A 15,266-nucleotide genomic window follows, 5' to 3' on the forward strand; every position below is an offset into this window, starting at 1 on the left:
TGCACCTGTTAATGGGGGAGGCATGGGGCGGGGGCGTGCCGCGGGCTGGATAAAAGCGCGACACCAGTCCATCACAGGAACAGGCACCAATTTCAATGTTTTGTTAAACAGCTGTTGACCTTTTACTCAATTTCGGAGAGTTCATATATATGACGAAATTGGTATACCCACGGAGCTGTAACCCACAGTGTATGTTCCTCACGCTCAAAGCCGCAAAAAAAATTCCCCTGGAATAAAATTGAAGCTACTTGTCGGTGATTGTTTATCGCAAGTGACACAAGTATTTACATTGCAAATTTTATACGACCCGATTTTTTCGAAGACCCGTGGCGCAATAAAGTAGGCTTGCCTAATAGATAATCCTGTAGAGATAACAAGGTGAGGAATCAACAGTGCACAAGAAATTTCTACCGCAGGTAAGAGCAGAAAATATTTCAGCTTATTGTATTTATAAGTTTTTTCATTACTTCTTATTCATTCCAGTTAGCTCCCTGTATTTCCCCTCATCAGCATTTTTCAGCATCTGAGCTGCTGTTTTTACTTCCAGAGAAATAAGCTGTACATGCATAACCCCCCCCATACCAGCCAAAGTTCCTTTAAGTCACTCGTGGTTGGCCAATCAGCAGTGACTGGGAGACTATAATGCCTCCCCATTGGCTCGCCGAGTCAGTTTGTGGGCCAACATTTTAGATAGACTGTTTGGGCCGGACAGTACAATTTGTTCGACGATTCAAACACTTTAACTGTGGCTTTAATTTTTCTTGGTTTAAGTTCTTTGGCTTCGCTGCTTTTCATTTTATGGCTAAATTGTTGGATTCGTTTTTTTAGTTTAGGTATTTTGTTTTGGAAATAACTGTTTTCCTACAAGACTTACGTTTTCTTCAGTTTCACTCGGGCTATAGTTAATTAATCACAATAACCGAAGCCTTTTATTGGGCCCTTGGTCGAAAGTAGGCATGCCTTTTCTCCAGATGACATATCAACTCGAATCATCCCATTTTCTTTGAAAATTCAGCCGCCATCAGAATGAAATCTTTCTGCAATTTTTCATTAGTTGCAATGTTTGGTCATGAAGATTATCAAAAGCGTGCATTATGTAAAGTCCAGACAAGCTTAACGGATGATCATGTATAAAATAGGAGGCCACAAGCTATAATCAAGACATTTTTTGCTGACACGAGCCTGTGATATGGCCGGAGATATTCTTCATTTCCTAAGGCTTAATCAGGAAATCGAGTGTTGGAGTTGTGATGAATGCTGCAGACTTTTGACATCAGTGGTATATTGTTGCAAATTACCGCTCATATACAAAGAGACTTTGCTGAGAACTTCAGAGCTGATTTTTCTTTTTCTTTTGTTTTTAAGCAAAATTCTGGGGTTGATCCTTGAGTGGGGCGATGTCATCTGAATTCAAATATAGGCCTAGCTATGCCGGTTGGGGATCTCGGGCCACCATAGCGTTCTACCGTCCGGCACTGAGCTTGATGCCAAAGACTTGCACAATAGTCCTTAAAAATTCCAGAAAAACATGAGTCACTATGAAGCTTTCATATTTTTACCCAGAAGAATTTAACCAATTTTAACTCTTGATCAATTTTGAAACAAAATCTCACTGAACAAAGATATAGAGTTCCCTTAATTAAGCGGACCCCTGGACCCCTGGCCTTGACCCGCGAGACTCTTGTCACTTCGCTGCCTCCATTCGCCATTACTAAATTGTCCTGCACTAACATATAGCTGGCTATATGCAACGGAAAATAACAAAACTCATATAATATTTTTCCACGAACAATCATTTTGAGAAGATATTTAATTGAAGTATTTCAAGTATCATATTAAAGTAGTTTATGAATATTAAATTAAATGGAGAGAGAACCTCGCAATATCACGATTTCTTGTTGGCATCACGGGAACACTTAGCCCAACGTCCAGCGCATGCCAGGCCCTGCGCTGGTCACAGATCTTTGTTGACCTGAATCGGTATCCCTCGCTTGCATGATTGGTGGCAGGCTTCGGCAATCACAGACGCCATGACTGCTTCCTTTCTGGTTACTTCCACGTTCACATCAAGACCTGCATGAGGGGGAAAATGGGAAGCGCACAGAATAAAAATTGCCACCCCCTACCCTGCCCCACCCCCCACCCCCAAATGAAAAGGGTCAGGAGCATAGCAAAGGGATATATTTAACATCTGTCCCATTAAAAAGGCATGGTGATCATAAAAAGTGTAGAAAAAAAACCCCAAAGCCGCATGTTACACCTCATGTGGAATCTGTTTTTTTCGTACAATTAAAAGAATTCATTTTTCTCGCAGCAGTGAGCCCACTTTTAAGCTGGATTTTCAATTTTGATTTCTTCGACTATGAGGCTCTTGACTTTGCGGTACTAATGCTGCATCCAAAATTCCTCTAAAACTTGGGAACTTCATGTGGGCCAGGCTCAGTTCAAACAAGATTCTTACAATCTGACTTTCCTGGACCTGCAGCCATCTGATTCAACGGACCTAAGATATGCTTGATGAAGTACTCCATTTCAGACGTGTAGGATTGGGCATATCGCCTAGCAAAAAGGGTCTCGATGGGTGACTGGGTGCAACCTTCGGTGTCTTTGTGGCTTGTCACGGTAGTCGAGCTGGTGTTTTTGGTCTCCAACATCCCCTTGGTTCCAAAAACCTGTCCAAAAGTTTGTGCCAAGATTGTTTCAGTTATTTCACAGAAGGATCAAATCGGCAAAGCATTTTCAAGTTCACAGAAATCCTTTTTTCCCGTGACAGCAACCTGGCCCTTTACCCCGTGGACATGCAGCCACTTACACGGGTGAATCTGCCAGAATTGTGATGCTTTGACATGTCAAAGTTGATGCCAAAATGGCTGAAAATCTTTAACACGACGATATGGCACACATCGGACTAATGACTCAACTTGTGAGCGGTTACTTTTACAGAATAAAGACGCCTTTCCATGCGCATCAACACTTGCGCCAAGTGTTGCGTATCTGTCAAAATCACTCCCGGGGCGATGTTGACGAACACGAATGTTATGTTAAGGAGGTCGATTTTTGTGTCCACGAAAATGAAACGCATGAACGCATTGTGCACGCAACGCATCCAAAATTGTACATAAATGAAAGGCAGCTTAAGAGCCGTCTTATGTTGGCCTGACCTTGGGCAGGTAGTTAGACTTAAGCCAAACCACTGGCAAATGGCTCAGAATTCTGCCAGGACGTGGAACCGGCTTAAATGCAGTGTCCCCTTTAGGCCATGAGAATAAAAGTATTTGTGTCCTAACAATTTTTGCAAAGGTTTTCATTACTCATTATTTTAGTTCAACCTCCAAGTACAGACATTTGTCAAGTATAATATGGCCAAACCACAACCAAAATCCTTGCTGAGGGTTGAGCTAGATGTAAGCTCTACATCAGTTCATGGATCAGGTCAAATAGGAATCATCACGAAAAACAAGACCCACAGTAAAACCTATACACAAAACGTGCAAGCCGATCTGACGCATGTGGGTCGGCCAATATAGCTCAAGTGGACTTCTGGACGTACGAAAGCCATCTAAACTGAGCTATGAATAGAGGAAACGCTTTGGTGTTTTATACAGCTGCAAGACGATTCAGAACTCTGATTTTGGTGATTTTTGTGTCGTTTTCTTGCAAATAATGAAATTTTTGTAAACGGTGATTTTTGGCGGCGGTGGACGCAAATCTACAATTCTAGTGGCCTTGGAAGAAGAGCCCATCACAACTCAATGGTTCTTCTTCTTGAGAGAACACTGGGCACCCGATGGTACCTCAATGCGCTGGTCGTATCCGTAGCAGGCCTCGCGGTTCAGGTCGATGGTGGCAATGGTTCCACTGGGGAACTTCATGGTGATGGCCACCTGGTCCACGTCCCCGCAGTCCGCCACCTCGTTGTGGAAGGCGTGGCCGAGGGCGAATACCTCGTCCGGAAACTCACCCAGGATCCAGCAGATCACGTCGATGTCATGGACCGCGGTGTCGTGAAAAATCCCACCTGGGGTTTGTACAGAGTGTGATTAGGCCTTGCTTTATGCATATAGAAGACACTATTTGACTGTTGTCACGTTTCACCAAGGTACGTTAACGAACGTACCGGTCGAAAACTTTACAATTCGGGCACTTACAAACAGAATGGTACACTGTCACCTAGCAGACATTTCTCTCCCTGTAACCAAGTGTATCGCCAGTTCTCATAAACACATCGTTTCTAGAAAGGATCAATGCTCAAACCACTTTCAGTCAAGCCTCGATCCATCCTGCAAACTTTCAAATCTCGCACGTGACATCGGATAACTTCTCGGACGCCAAAACTGGAAACATGCGCAGTAGTATCACCGACGTAATATTTAAACCACGTGATAGTTTGTTGTGCAACCATGCACCAAAATGCATTATACCATGAAACCAGCTCCACGTAATAGTTTAAAAAGACGGTTTACCTGATATACTGAGATACTCGACCGTTGCCATCTGGAAGTCGCGGGAGCACGTCTTAATACAGTGCACCTGGCCGAGGGTGCCCTCTTGCACTCGTTGCCGTAATAAACGTATAGAAGGGTCATGTCGCCTGGGAAAGTAATTCAGAAAGTGCTAAAACGTTTAACAGAAGAAAAGTATGGCCACAGCATTATTCCTTTGGGAATGGCTAGCGCAAACCTTTCCCTCTTTCCGAAATTTGATGAAATTACCTCGTTGCCACAAGCGAATTCTTTAATTTCAGCAAGGTTTCCCCAACAGCAATACCAACTTTTATTGCATAAAAAGGAAACTGCATGAAAATTATACAAAGAACAGATCATATCTACGTGCGTCACCTTAATGGTAAGAAAGCTCAGGAGTAACCATTGCATATATTTCAACACTGACCAAGTATCGCGACAGATGAGTCATTCAAGATTCAGTTCGTGTACTTCCAACTCACGTACATGGAGGAAATCGAAGGAAACGCCAAAATACTCAGTGCTCATGTCATGAGTAAAATGAAAATGAGTGTTTTGGCCTTTTGAAAGCAGAAATTAACCCGCCATCTGTAGAAACGAAATGTGCAATACGTGCAGAAGCTGACATGTATGGGGCTGATTTTCAAAAGTTATAATCCTGTAAGGAGCCAATGAAATCGATGTCATCCATCCCAATATGTGCTCTGACCACTGAAGCCACCCACTTCACAGACTTCTAGCTGATTTATTGTTTGAATTATCATCTACAATCTCTATGGTATATACACATAAAATTTGTCCAACCATTCCAAAACACACAAGCAAAAACAAAATGACCAAAGAAGAAACGAAATCAGCCTGGCATGGGATCTGATCAACCCAACATGAAATCTCTATATTCCTTATGAATATGGAAACATGTATTTGCATAGGAACAGAAATGGACCAAAACAACCTAAGGAATTTCATTACAAGACTGAAAGTGAAGGAAAATTTAAGACAAAGGTGCATTGACAAAACACACGTTCACGTAGGTGTTGTATTGTAAGTATTGTTTTACCTGTTGAAGGCACAGAAGAGGAAACATCCGTTTTTCTCGGCTTCTTCATAGCACGAGTTGACGGCTGCGATGCTGGTGGCAACCGGTTTTTCACAAAATACGGATTTTGCTTCAATGGGCGATCAAAACAAAGAAGAAAATCAAACTGCAAGGCAAGCTCCAGCCTCAACAGAATGAGAATGAAAAAACGTGCATAGCAAAAAAATTATAATGCTGCGGAAAATGTGGCAAAAGTGAATTAAAACGGCATACCAAAAGTTCCCAAAACAGAGACATACCTGCCTTCAGAGATGCTCTGACAATCCTCTCGTGGGCGTCGGTGGGAGTGCAAACAATAATTGCCAAAATACTGCTCCACGAGTAAAAAAAAAACAACCTGTTAGTGGACAAATTATTATTAAATAACTTAACCCCCCCCCCGATGGAGAATACCCAGTTACCAGGGAATATGAAGGGGTTCAAGTCTGCCTTGGCCTTACGGGGTTGAAACGGATGTCTTTTTCGACAGAGGTTGCAAGCAGCCCTATTAAACTTCTTTCCATCGCCTTTTGGGGCGAATGGTAAAGGCGTCAACCTTAGTTTCCTATGCAATATAGCACGTAATCACCTACCTCGGATCGGCATACACAGTCTGCTCATCCTCCGCACCGATCGCTTCGCAGGTTTTCTCCAGGCTCCAGTCCCGGATTGCCTGCTCAGCTTTCTCCCGACACTCTTCCACGATGTACCGGATCTCGGCCCTGGGGTTGCGGACCAGGTTGCCGAAGTGGATCGAGCCAGCCCGGCCCAGGCCGTATATGGCCACGGGAGCGCGCCTCAAGGGCTGGGGTAGGAAACCGTCCATAGCCATGTGTCCATCTACGCGTCAAGTCCGCGGATACCTAGATCATGACGGGAAGAATGCCCACTTTTACTGGATTTTGGATGGCTGCTTGTAAAATCCCCACTTGACTCTTTGAAATCAGAATGTTTCTTCAGGTGTAGTCGTTCTAATTTTTTACATAGATTCTGTCTGAGACTGATGTATCTTTCTGTCCCTTCCCGGTCATGGCGTTAAAACTACCTGTCTTCTCGGGGGTGTGTGAAACTGACACCTCTTGTGTTCTAAGGCAGTATTTCCACTGCATTCAGTATTTGGGAAAGAAATGTAAGGACTTGATTTATGTTTTTTTTTAAAATGGATAAATTAATAGGGGCTCGTAAATTTCGAACAAGCAGAAACGCCTGTCCAAATTTATTTTTGCCTGTCCCTGGGACAGGCAGAGAGACAGACCTCTTGGTTTCATGCTAATGAGCAAAACTCACTGTGGTGTTTTCCCCAGCACTAAACCCCAGTAATGCATTGATTTGTGCAGAAAAATAATGCTGCATTTTTAAAACTACATGTATTTTGCTCTCTTAAATTTCCATTTTGGTCACAAAACCAAGTGATGTGGCAATAGGCCTAGACCAACAAGCAAACATTTCTCAGAAATGTTTCAAAACACGGGGATCAAAATCAAAATGTGATGGCATGGAAACGTGACTGTAAACGGAACCGTGTCTTCCCTGATTGCATTACAGCAATAACTCCCAGTTGTCCAGAAATGCTAAAACTGTCACACGCTTGGGGGTTAGGATTAATATCCTCCTGACTCCTACCCAGACAACAATTTACACAATCTGAATTTTTTTATTCAGTGGACAAAATTCAGCCCGAGTCAGTGAGACCTCATAATACGCCTACAAAGGTTGCACGAGTTGACCTGACTGAAATTATCTACTTTGATCGTCGATCACAATTTGGAAGATATCCGGACATCGCTTGACACCCTAGACCCTGGTCTGGGCACTAGTCTGAAAAAAGTAAGTGCTTCAATATTTTCACAGCTAAGTTTGACCCTATAGGCTAGGGCATGTTATATCACTTTCTGATGGCTAACAAACTAATGCAAGGGGAAATTTGTGATAGTTTTTCTTACCCTGATTTGCAAAGCTGAGCACCACGAATGCATGAGCAAGAACATACATGTACATATACATGTAGGCTACTGCGTTTGCAGACTGCTTGCGTGCAATTGCGTACTTAGAAAATAAAATTTCAAGGTGGCTGGTCCTGTACGCGGTCGCTAGGGCGGAGCACGTCGCACGTCCCTCCTTCTTCCTGGGAGTGCTTACCCGTACGAGTTACCGGACCAAGACCAGCCTGAGTGAAGCACACAACCGCCTATTCACACATGTTAGAGGTAGAGACAACTTTGGGGAATTCAAACAAGTCAAGAGCAGACACATTTACTATTAGTAATAGTATTACGCCTAGGCCTACATGTACCTTAATTTTAACCTTGGAATTTAGGTGATACTTATGGTCCCGTCAAAGCTTGCCACTGCGTCCACATTAATAACGCTTTTTCGTGTTCTCCTAGCCTTCACGTCGACCCTACGACCATAGAATCCGTTTGTAGAAGCCTGTTTGACCGACTAATGCCCTTGGCCTTCGACCCGACAGAACACAGGTCATCACTGCACCTTTTATGGTGATCAAAATAACACCACAGTTCGAAGTTAAATTGCCACGTGTGCGGGGAATCATTCTAGGCCAAATCAGCTAGCTCCGTGTCGGGTCAAATTTATGGTGTTCCATGTGTGCCTCCGGTCAAATTTTTCAGCCGGAGTCGCATTTTTGGTTTGACGTCGCATTTTTCTTCAACAGGCGTCGCAACCAAACTGGTTTGGGTTTTAACGTAACTTAGCGTAATGGCAGCAGTTACAACCCAAAACAGCCACAGCAACAAATAATTATAGCAATCATGAATACGGGGGCATTTTTTACTCAACAAGCTTGCAGAAGTGAGAAATCAAACTGAGCGATGTAAACTTCCACAAATGATTGTATGTTGTTTGCATCAACATGACAATCATAGGAACTTGACCGAGTTCATTAATGTAGCCAATTTCATAATCTTTAAACAGGTGTACGTGTTAAACATATGTAATGGCTGCGCGGTTTATTCACATCAAAATGCGACACCGGTTGAAAAATGCAACACCGGGTTGAAAAATCAAGTGCGACGCCTGTTGAAAAATGAGAAGCGGGCACCATATAAGCTTCACCTCGCACACGCGTGTGTGTTTGTACATATGTACATGTATATATCCCAACTGCTAGTATTCAGCCGCTGATCATAGGTATTTCTTGAAGCATGGATGTCGCACTGTCAGTGTACATGTGACTATAATTGAGTAAACTTTCTGACATTATGAATTTTTGTCAACCTTTTTTGTAGCTTCGTTTTCTCACTGTCGATACCATGTGCATGCGTACGTTATTACCTTGGAAAAGCCAGTGCTTAACAAATTACAAAAAGATGTCTGAATACGGCGGGACATGAGCAAGTCAGTTCAGGGATGGACCTTACTCAGAAGAAAAAGGGGGTTACAGCAGCGCAGGTCGAACATGTATCTGCAACTTGTAGTTTCCGCATATTCTTACATAATGTTGTCGGCACAGAACTATTGCCGCACCGACGGGGGCGGGGGGCTTAAAGGTAATCCTCACCCTTAGGAATATCAAACAACCACCCGTCCCGAGACTCATCTACAAGAACGAGATTTTCAGTATCCTGATGATGCTCACTGCGCGTGACCGCGGCAAAGCCTGTGTGATGTAGAGCTTTGGCAAGGAAGCACGGAACAGACGGATCCCATTAAGCCCCGCCCTATTGTTTTCCGACCAATCACAGCCGTGATTTATGTCCAACATGTGCTCACTAAAGTCTGACATGAATACACGCGCGTATGATACGCGCGGCTGGAACACATCATTGGAGAAGAGCACGTCCCAAGCGCCTCTTGCGCAGTGGGCGGGGCTTACTTATAAGGGGAACGTGATGTGGGGGGGGCCTATCCCGTAGCTCTGCAACCATAGAATTTTGCAATTCTGTTCAGCACCGTGCGCACGACCGTTGCTAATGGGGGTGTCGTCCCCCAATAAGTCAGGTTGGGGGAATGGAAAAAGGAAGGGGAAGGTCACGTGTCAGGTCGGGAAATCAGACAACCATTACACTCACATGAAACTAACCGTCGGCAGATTTCACCGGTGGGCGTGTCTTTTTCGTGCCAGTGCAGTTAATCCCGCACAACAGGTGTGAGGCTGGACAGGAGTAGCCTAACTTGAAGTGAATCTCTTTACAGAGGGGGGCATCTGGGGCGCACTTTTTTATAAGACAGACACTGAAACGTACAAAACTGGGGCTTGCATTTAAAGTTTTATTCATTTCAAGATTTCAAACTGGGGACATGCCTCCCCGGTTATGCCATTAATTGCTGCTGAGCGTATAAGTGTGCTAGAAACAAACCCCCTGCTTAACAAAACTGGCATTCGGTCAATCTTTTATAATAAAGGGCTCATGGTTGTCCGGCCATCTATCACGTCCTCCACAGGTCTCGCGACTGACTGGGTGTTCCACAGCATGGCATATTTAGGAGAGTGTAAAGTCTGCACTGGGTCCTGACTGTAATGAGCTGGTCTCTATCTGAGCGTCTCTACTGCGGCTAGCCATAGCGCATGCAATCATGGAAAACGGATGAAGCCGCTGGCCAGTGCCTTCAATAAGCCATTTGTGAGTTAAGTTTGAATAAAATCTCTGAGTTCTTTAAATTCACGTGTACATAACAACTTGAATTCTCCATACTAAAAACACTGTTACTATGCCTCGTGATTCGGGGCAAGCTTTTGCTTAGTTACTTAAGAGACGCCTTGCAACAATACACTGTTCTCAATGGATAAGAACGGCACAAAGGAGCCAGTTCATTCCAGAGACGGTGGTCGCTATGCAAAAGCTTGCCCCTAATCACGAGGTATAGCAACAGTGTCTTTAGTCTGGGGAATTCAAATTGTTACATTTCTGTGCAATCAGAAAACACAGTATACCACATTTTATTCAAATTTAACTTGCAAGTGGCTTATTGGTGCATATGTCATTGCCAGCCGTAGCCAAGCCTTATTAACACAGGCTTAAGAACACATATGGCTAGGGACCCTACGCATCTGGACAAGATGGAGGTGTGAGGGAGAACATGTTGGTTCGTGTCAAAGGTCAATCTTGGCAAGAATGAAATGGGGAACTCCACCCATCAGAAAGTGCTTCCTGTACTGGCAAGTTTTTTAATTCTTAGCAAACTTGGACAATTAAACATTGTGTAACCTCAGATAACGTAAAAGGGATGTGAGCTTCTGGGGCTGCTATGGTAGATATCAGCCAATTAAAACTGTCGCGCTTTACATAAATACAGATAACGAGGGCTCTTTAAACAAATCGTCCTCCATGTATTTAGCTAGATGAAGTTAGCATACTGTACAAGTTTTTCAGTGGCTAATCCCATTCTGAGGAGTACATCACAAGGATTATTTTTTCCAAAACAGGGACAATGAGTCAAGAATCCTGTACACATTCACAATAAGGACACCTTTCCAGTGAAGCAGTGAGCCTTATGTCCGTCTTCATAAATTTAGGGAGACACTGCAGAAGAAAAGAGCAGAACACGTAACCAGACGCAGACCAGACTGAGAATGTGCTTATGGAAAGGTGTCCGTCACTAAAAACATCATGAGCAATGTGCATTTCTGGGAGGGCTGGTTTCATAGACCTGACAGGCACAGAAACCTTGTACAAATACACCAAGCAGACATCCTCTCCGAATGTTCGTGTGGACTGTAGTAGGCCAGTTATCGCAAGAGGTGCATCCATCCATCTCTAAACACCTGTTGACCTAATCAATTAGGTGGATCCACATGGTGAATCCACTCATGCAATACTGTGTATCCACTCCTCCACTGCGTTGAGGTCCGCCTGTCCATCCTCTTCGTTATTGCCCTTGGCACTGCACTCGGCGAACTCCACGCTGACCGGGGAGAGCTGAGCGAAGCCGAAGTCCTTCCCCCGGGCTCCTAGGAAGGCCTCGGAGCCGGCCGAACCGTCAGTGCTGCCCAGGGATGCTGATCTGGTCACCCGTAGGGTGTTGCTGGTAAATAAATAGAACTAAGAATTGTCTGTCGTATTTATACGATTCACTTGTATTTATATTTATCATAAGCGCTACAATTTTTCGTTCGTGGTTTATATTTTCCGTTTGTATTATATTTTTGTATGTATATGTATATTTCTTGCATTTCTTTATAATTTTTGTTTGTCTTTTTTGCCCCAATGGCCTCCCATATTCACTGACCACTGAATTAGCCAATCTACGTAGTTGCAAGACGCCTAGTTTTGCAGCGACTGGCAGGTAGGACACCCTAAATTTCCCGGCGCTGTATACAGAGTCATGCCAACTTTGGAACCAAAATGGCTCTTCATTATATGTGCCGTACAGCATACAGCTATATTGTGTGCTAATTGTCCATGTGCACCGATGCATAATCCACCATTTTATTTCCAACAATTCAGACACTCATGTCACAGCCCTCTCCACAAACAGCTCTGGACTACCCAAACCAAAGGTGCCACCAACCAACATCAAGAAGTCCCCTCAAGTCCATCACATGTCAAATTGCTATTCCGATGAACTGTCACAAAAGCATTCCTCAGTCGCTGCTCACCCCGTTATTTGCGAATGGGGAATGGCCGTGTGACTAGCCTTGTGACTGGACTTGAGTGAGGACTTGTTCTGGGCTCGATTACCACACTGCAAGTCATTGCACGTTATCCAACGTAAATTAAAGAGCAACTCTAAGGAAAACTTGTTTTCTCTGATTTTTATCTGTTCAAATAAATTGGACACATCCAAATCCAACGCACAGTCGTTTGTTTTCAGAGCTCAACTATAACAAGCGAACTCACAAACCATTCAAGCAGGGAACTGAAACACAGGCTTCTATTTGTCATCGTCCATTCCCTGTTGCTTCAATACTTACACCTGCGTGTAACCTGATTTGCGATTGACTAAAGACTTACTAGATTATGGCCCTGCTGACATAAGATTTTTTCCCCAGCTAACGGAAAGCTTTAGTTCAAGGGACTTTTTGCTGCAAAGCATTAGGACTGCATACAACATTCCTGCTACCGTCAACACTTGTTAAAATGCAACCTTCAGAACTGTCCTCTCTGGACAAAAATAAGATGTGTCCTACTGGAATAAGAGCCCTACATTTCCTTCTCCAGCTTGTCCCGGATGACCTTGCTGGATTTAGCCATGGCCGCATCCTGTTTGTTGCAGGTGATGAGCACAGACAGCTTGGTGCGGCTGGCCATGCAGTCGCTCAGCAGGGTGTAGAGAAACTCCGCCACCTCTTTCAACTCGTTCTGAAAGGCGGCACTGTCCACGACGAAAATCAGCCCCCTGGAGATTTTCAGGGTGTGAAAAAAAAACAACATCCAACCTTTTATATGAGAAATGGTCTAGGCATCGCACCGCCAGTCCACACAATCATACGCTCTGCCCGCACGCTACCGGGGGCACCTGTCTGCCACTTCCAAATGACAAGCCTTGTGTGAATAACTTCGCTGAGGTTGGAAATACAGTCAAACCTCATTAACGAGAGGTCGCTCAGACTTCACGGATCACCTTGTTACAACAGAAACCTTGCATTATCAGGAATGAAACAATGAAGAAGAAAGGATTGGGACCCAAGAATATCCTTGGTATAAGTAGAATGATGTATCGTCAGCGCTCTTATTAAGGAGGTTCGACTGTAACGCATGCTTATGTGGCAGGGGCCCTATTTCGGTGGGGGTGCGCCTGATTTCAAAATAAGGACACAGAAACACCACGGCTCTGATCTCTATTGGTGTTATTATAGCTGAAGAGTTGTGCGAAGCAAATAGTCCAACAGCGGAGGCGACAGCAACAAGAGGAATGCCCACTCTGACACATGGTGGCGCTGTTGCCACACACCGGTCTACTTACAGACACGTGTGACATCCCTTATACTTGGATGATGGCCACTAACCAGTGGCTGCAGCCGTTTTCCGTAGACCTGAAGGATATTGCAAAGCAGTGCCCAAGCAAGTGTGACGCAGCCTCAGTGCGATAGGGAACCGCTGTTTCACTTGTGGCATGATTTGTGCACAAGGCACATTTCCTGGGATAAAAACGATCCAGCTCTCATTAGTTTAAAAGCAACATTACTACTGGCAGGTTGAGTATCCCAACACGTGCACATGCGTACCTTGCTTGGTTTTTAAAACGCTCCCAGAATATCATACGTTGCCGGTCATTCCCAGGAAGATCGACGACCTCAAGGGTTCCCGATTTCCTCCCCGTCAGCTGGTAGACACCGGAGTTTTCCTTAATGGAGGTGAAGCTGTTGATGAACTTGTTGTGAACCAACTGAAAAAAACAGCCAAATTCCACAGTATGATTATCAAACTTGTCATTTCCCAATTCTAAACTTTTGCACCAACTTCTTGTTGAAAGTCTCTCTGTCATGGAATTTTGGCGTTGTTTTGACAGAGAATTTTTTGTTCGTATATAAATATGGCTACACCCTGAGAAAGGTAACCTTCACTTTCACAATGGCTTGCCTTTTTCAACTAATTAGAACCCACCTATGCAAAGACGCATTCTTGATACAGTTGTCATATCAGTCAAAATCAGTCAAATTTCCCATATGGGTCTGTGTACTGGGGGAAATCAAGTGGAAGGAATTTTTGACTGTTTTTGACGGTTACAGCAAAAGGAGGGTTCTAATCTATCTGAAATTAAGCTATCATTTCAACTGGGGCCTTACCCTGCTAAAGAGCAATGTCTTGCCAGCGTCACAGATGCCCATGAGGAGTACAGAGCGCTTGTTGTTTTTCCGTCTCGCCAGGAGGTAAAGGAAAGCTGTGTAAACAAAGAAGTTGACTTCCTAAAACAAAAGTGTTAAACTGCACAAGTGTTGATCACAAGCTAACAGCCCTGACTACAATAACGGAGTAACAAGTTACTGTCAATTAACACTGATCACTGTACAAGCTCTAATGCCGATGAATTGTTCTTAACTTCTCACACATTACATGTATTTCGAGCATCTAGAGCCATGAATCCCAATACAAATGTCTTCAGCATGCAAAATTTGATTGAAACCAAAGCTACAATTAATTTCAAAAGGCCTATGCTAGTAAACAAATGCGAGTACGTTTAATAGAAAAATACTCATTAGGCAAACTATGACCTACTCCTAAAAGTACTAGTTAAATTAATGTTGCTATACAGCTGTGTTATTCTGTTGTGATGTCTGATGCTTGTTCAACAAATTAAATAGCACAGCACAATGCAATCTTTCCCAACCAGGCTGGGAAGTGGTTACATGCTTTTTGACAGGTCTCTAACATGTCACTCCCACCCCGACATGCCAAACCATGCCAGCATAGTAAGCTTTGCAGATTGCAGTCGAAAGAGCGCTAGCGCTAGGCCTAAGTAACTGTCTCGAAGTTAGTCATGGAAAGTGACATGACTGGTTAATTGTTGAAGAAGGAAAACCGTTAACCAGTCAACCAATCAACCATGTTAACATATGGTTGTTGTAAACATGCACCGACGTTTTCGATTGCACAACTGTCAAATTCTTACCAACAGTTATCAAAACAACCACAACAGCTACCACAACACCAAGCACCGTCGGATCTTGCTTTGCAATTTCATTTTTTAGGGCTTGAAATGTGCCCTCGAAAGTGTCTACACGTCTCCGTTCGACTTCCATTTTAACAGTTACAGGTATTTGGCAGAGCTAGAGCATGTGCAGAGTACGTACGTAGCGCAATGCCGCGCTATTTCGTTGTATC

At 43.8% G+C, this 15,266-nt stretch overlaps 2 protein-coding genes across 4 annotated transcripts; both read right to left on the reverse strand.

Annotated features, from left to right (window-relative positions):
- Nucleotides 1–491: 491 nt before the first annotated feature.
- Nucleotides 492–8,026, reverse strand: LOC110978999 (uncharacterized). Of its 3 annotated transcripts, none has more exons than XM_022234428.2 (8): nucleotides 7,847–8,026; nucleotides 6,135–6,404; nucleotides 5,802–5,872; nucleotides 5,524–5,632; nucleotides 4,464–4,591; nucleotides 3,795–4,018; nucleotides 2,462–2,672; nucleotides 492–2,073 (listed from the first exon to the last, which is right to left on the reverse strand). In XM_022234428.2, the coding sequence occupies exons 2-8, from the start codon at nucleotides 6,371–6,373 to the stop codon at nucleotides 1,955–1,957; spliced, it is 1,101 nt and encodes a 366-aa protein (XP_022090120.2). In that variant the 5' UTR covers nucleotides 6,374–6,404; nucleotides 7,847–8,026; the 3' UTR covers nucleotides 492–1,954. The 3 variants fall into 3 exon arrangements, with proteins under 3 accessions (XP_022090120.2, XP_087003257.1, XP_087003256.1); XM_087147131.1 differs by having other exon boundaries at nucleotides 2,504–2,672; nucleotides 7,835–8,026; XM_087147130.1 differs by having other exon boundaries at nucleotides 7,835–8,026.
- Nucleotides 8,027–9,757: 1,731 nt separating this feature from the next.
- On the reverse strand, nucleotides 9,758–15,259 carry srprb (SRP receptor subunit beta). Its single transcript, XM_022234786.2, has 5 exons — nucleotides 15,055–15,259; nucleotides 14,231–14,325; nucleotides 13,670–13,830; nucleotides 12,649–12,840; nucleotides 9,758–11,526 (listed from the first exon to the last, which is right to left on the reverse strand). Exons 1-5 carry the CDS (start codon nucleotides 15,182–15,184, stop codon nucleotides 11,310–11,312), a joined length of 795 nt encoding a protein of 264 aa, XP_022090478.1. The 5' UTR covers nucleotides 15,185–15,259; the 3' UTR covers nucleotides 9,758–11,309.
- Nucleotides 15,260–15,266: the final 7 nt, after the last annotated feature.

Source organism: Acanthaster planci, linkage group LG16 (assembly GCF_054643075.1).
Source record: "Acanthaster planci isolate LZ-2023a linkage group LG16, COTS_SCS, whole genome shotgun sequence".
Taxonomy (NCBI): domain Eukaryota; kingdom Metazoa; phylum Echinodermata; class Asteroidea; order Valvatida; family Acanthasteridae; genus Acanthaster; species Acanthaster planci.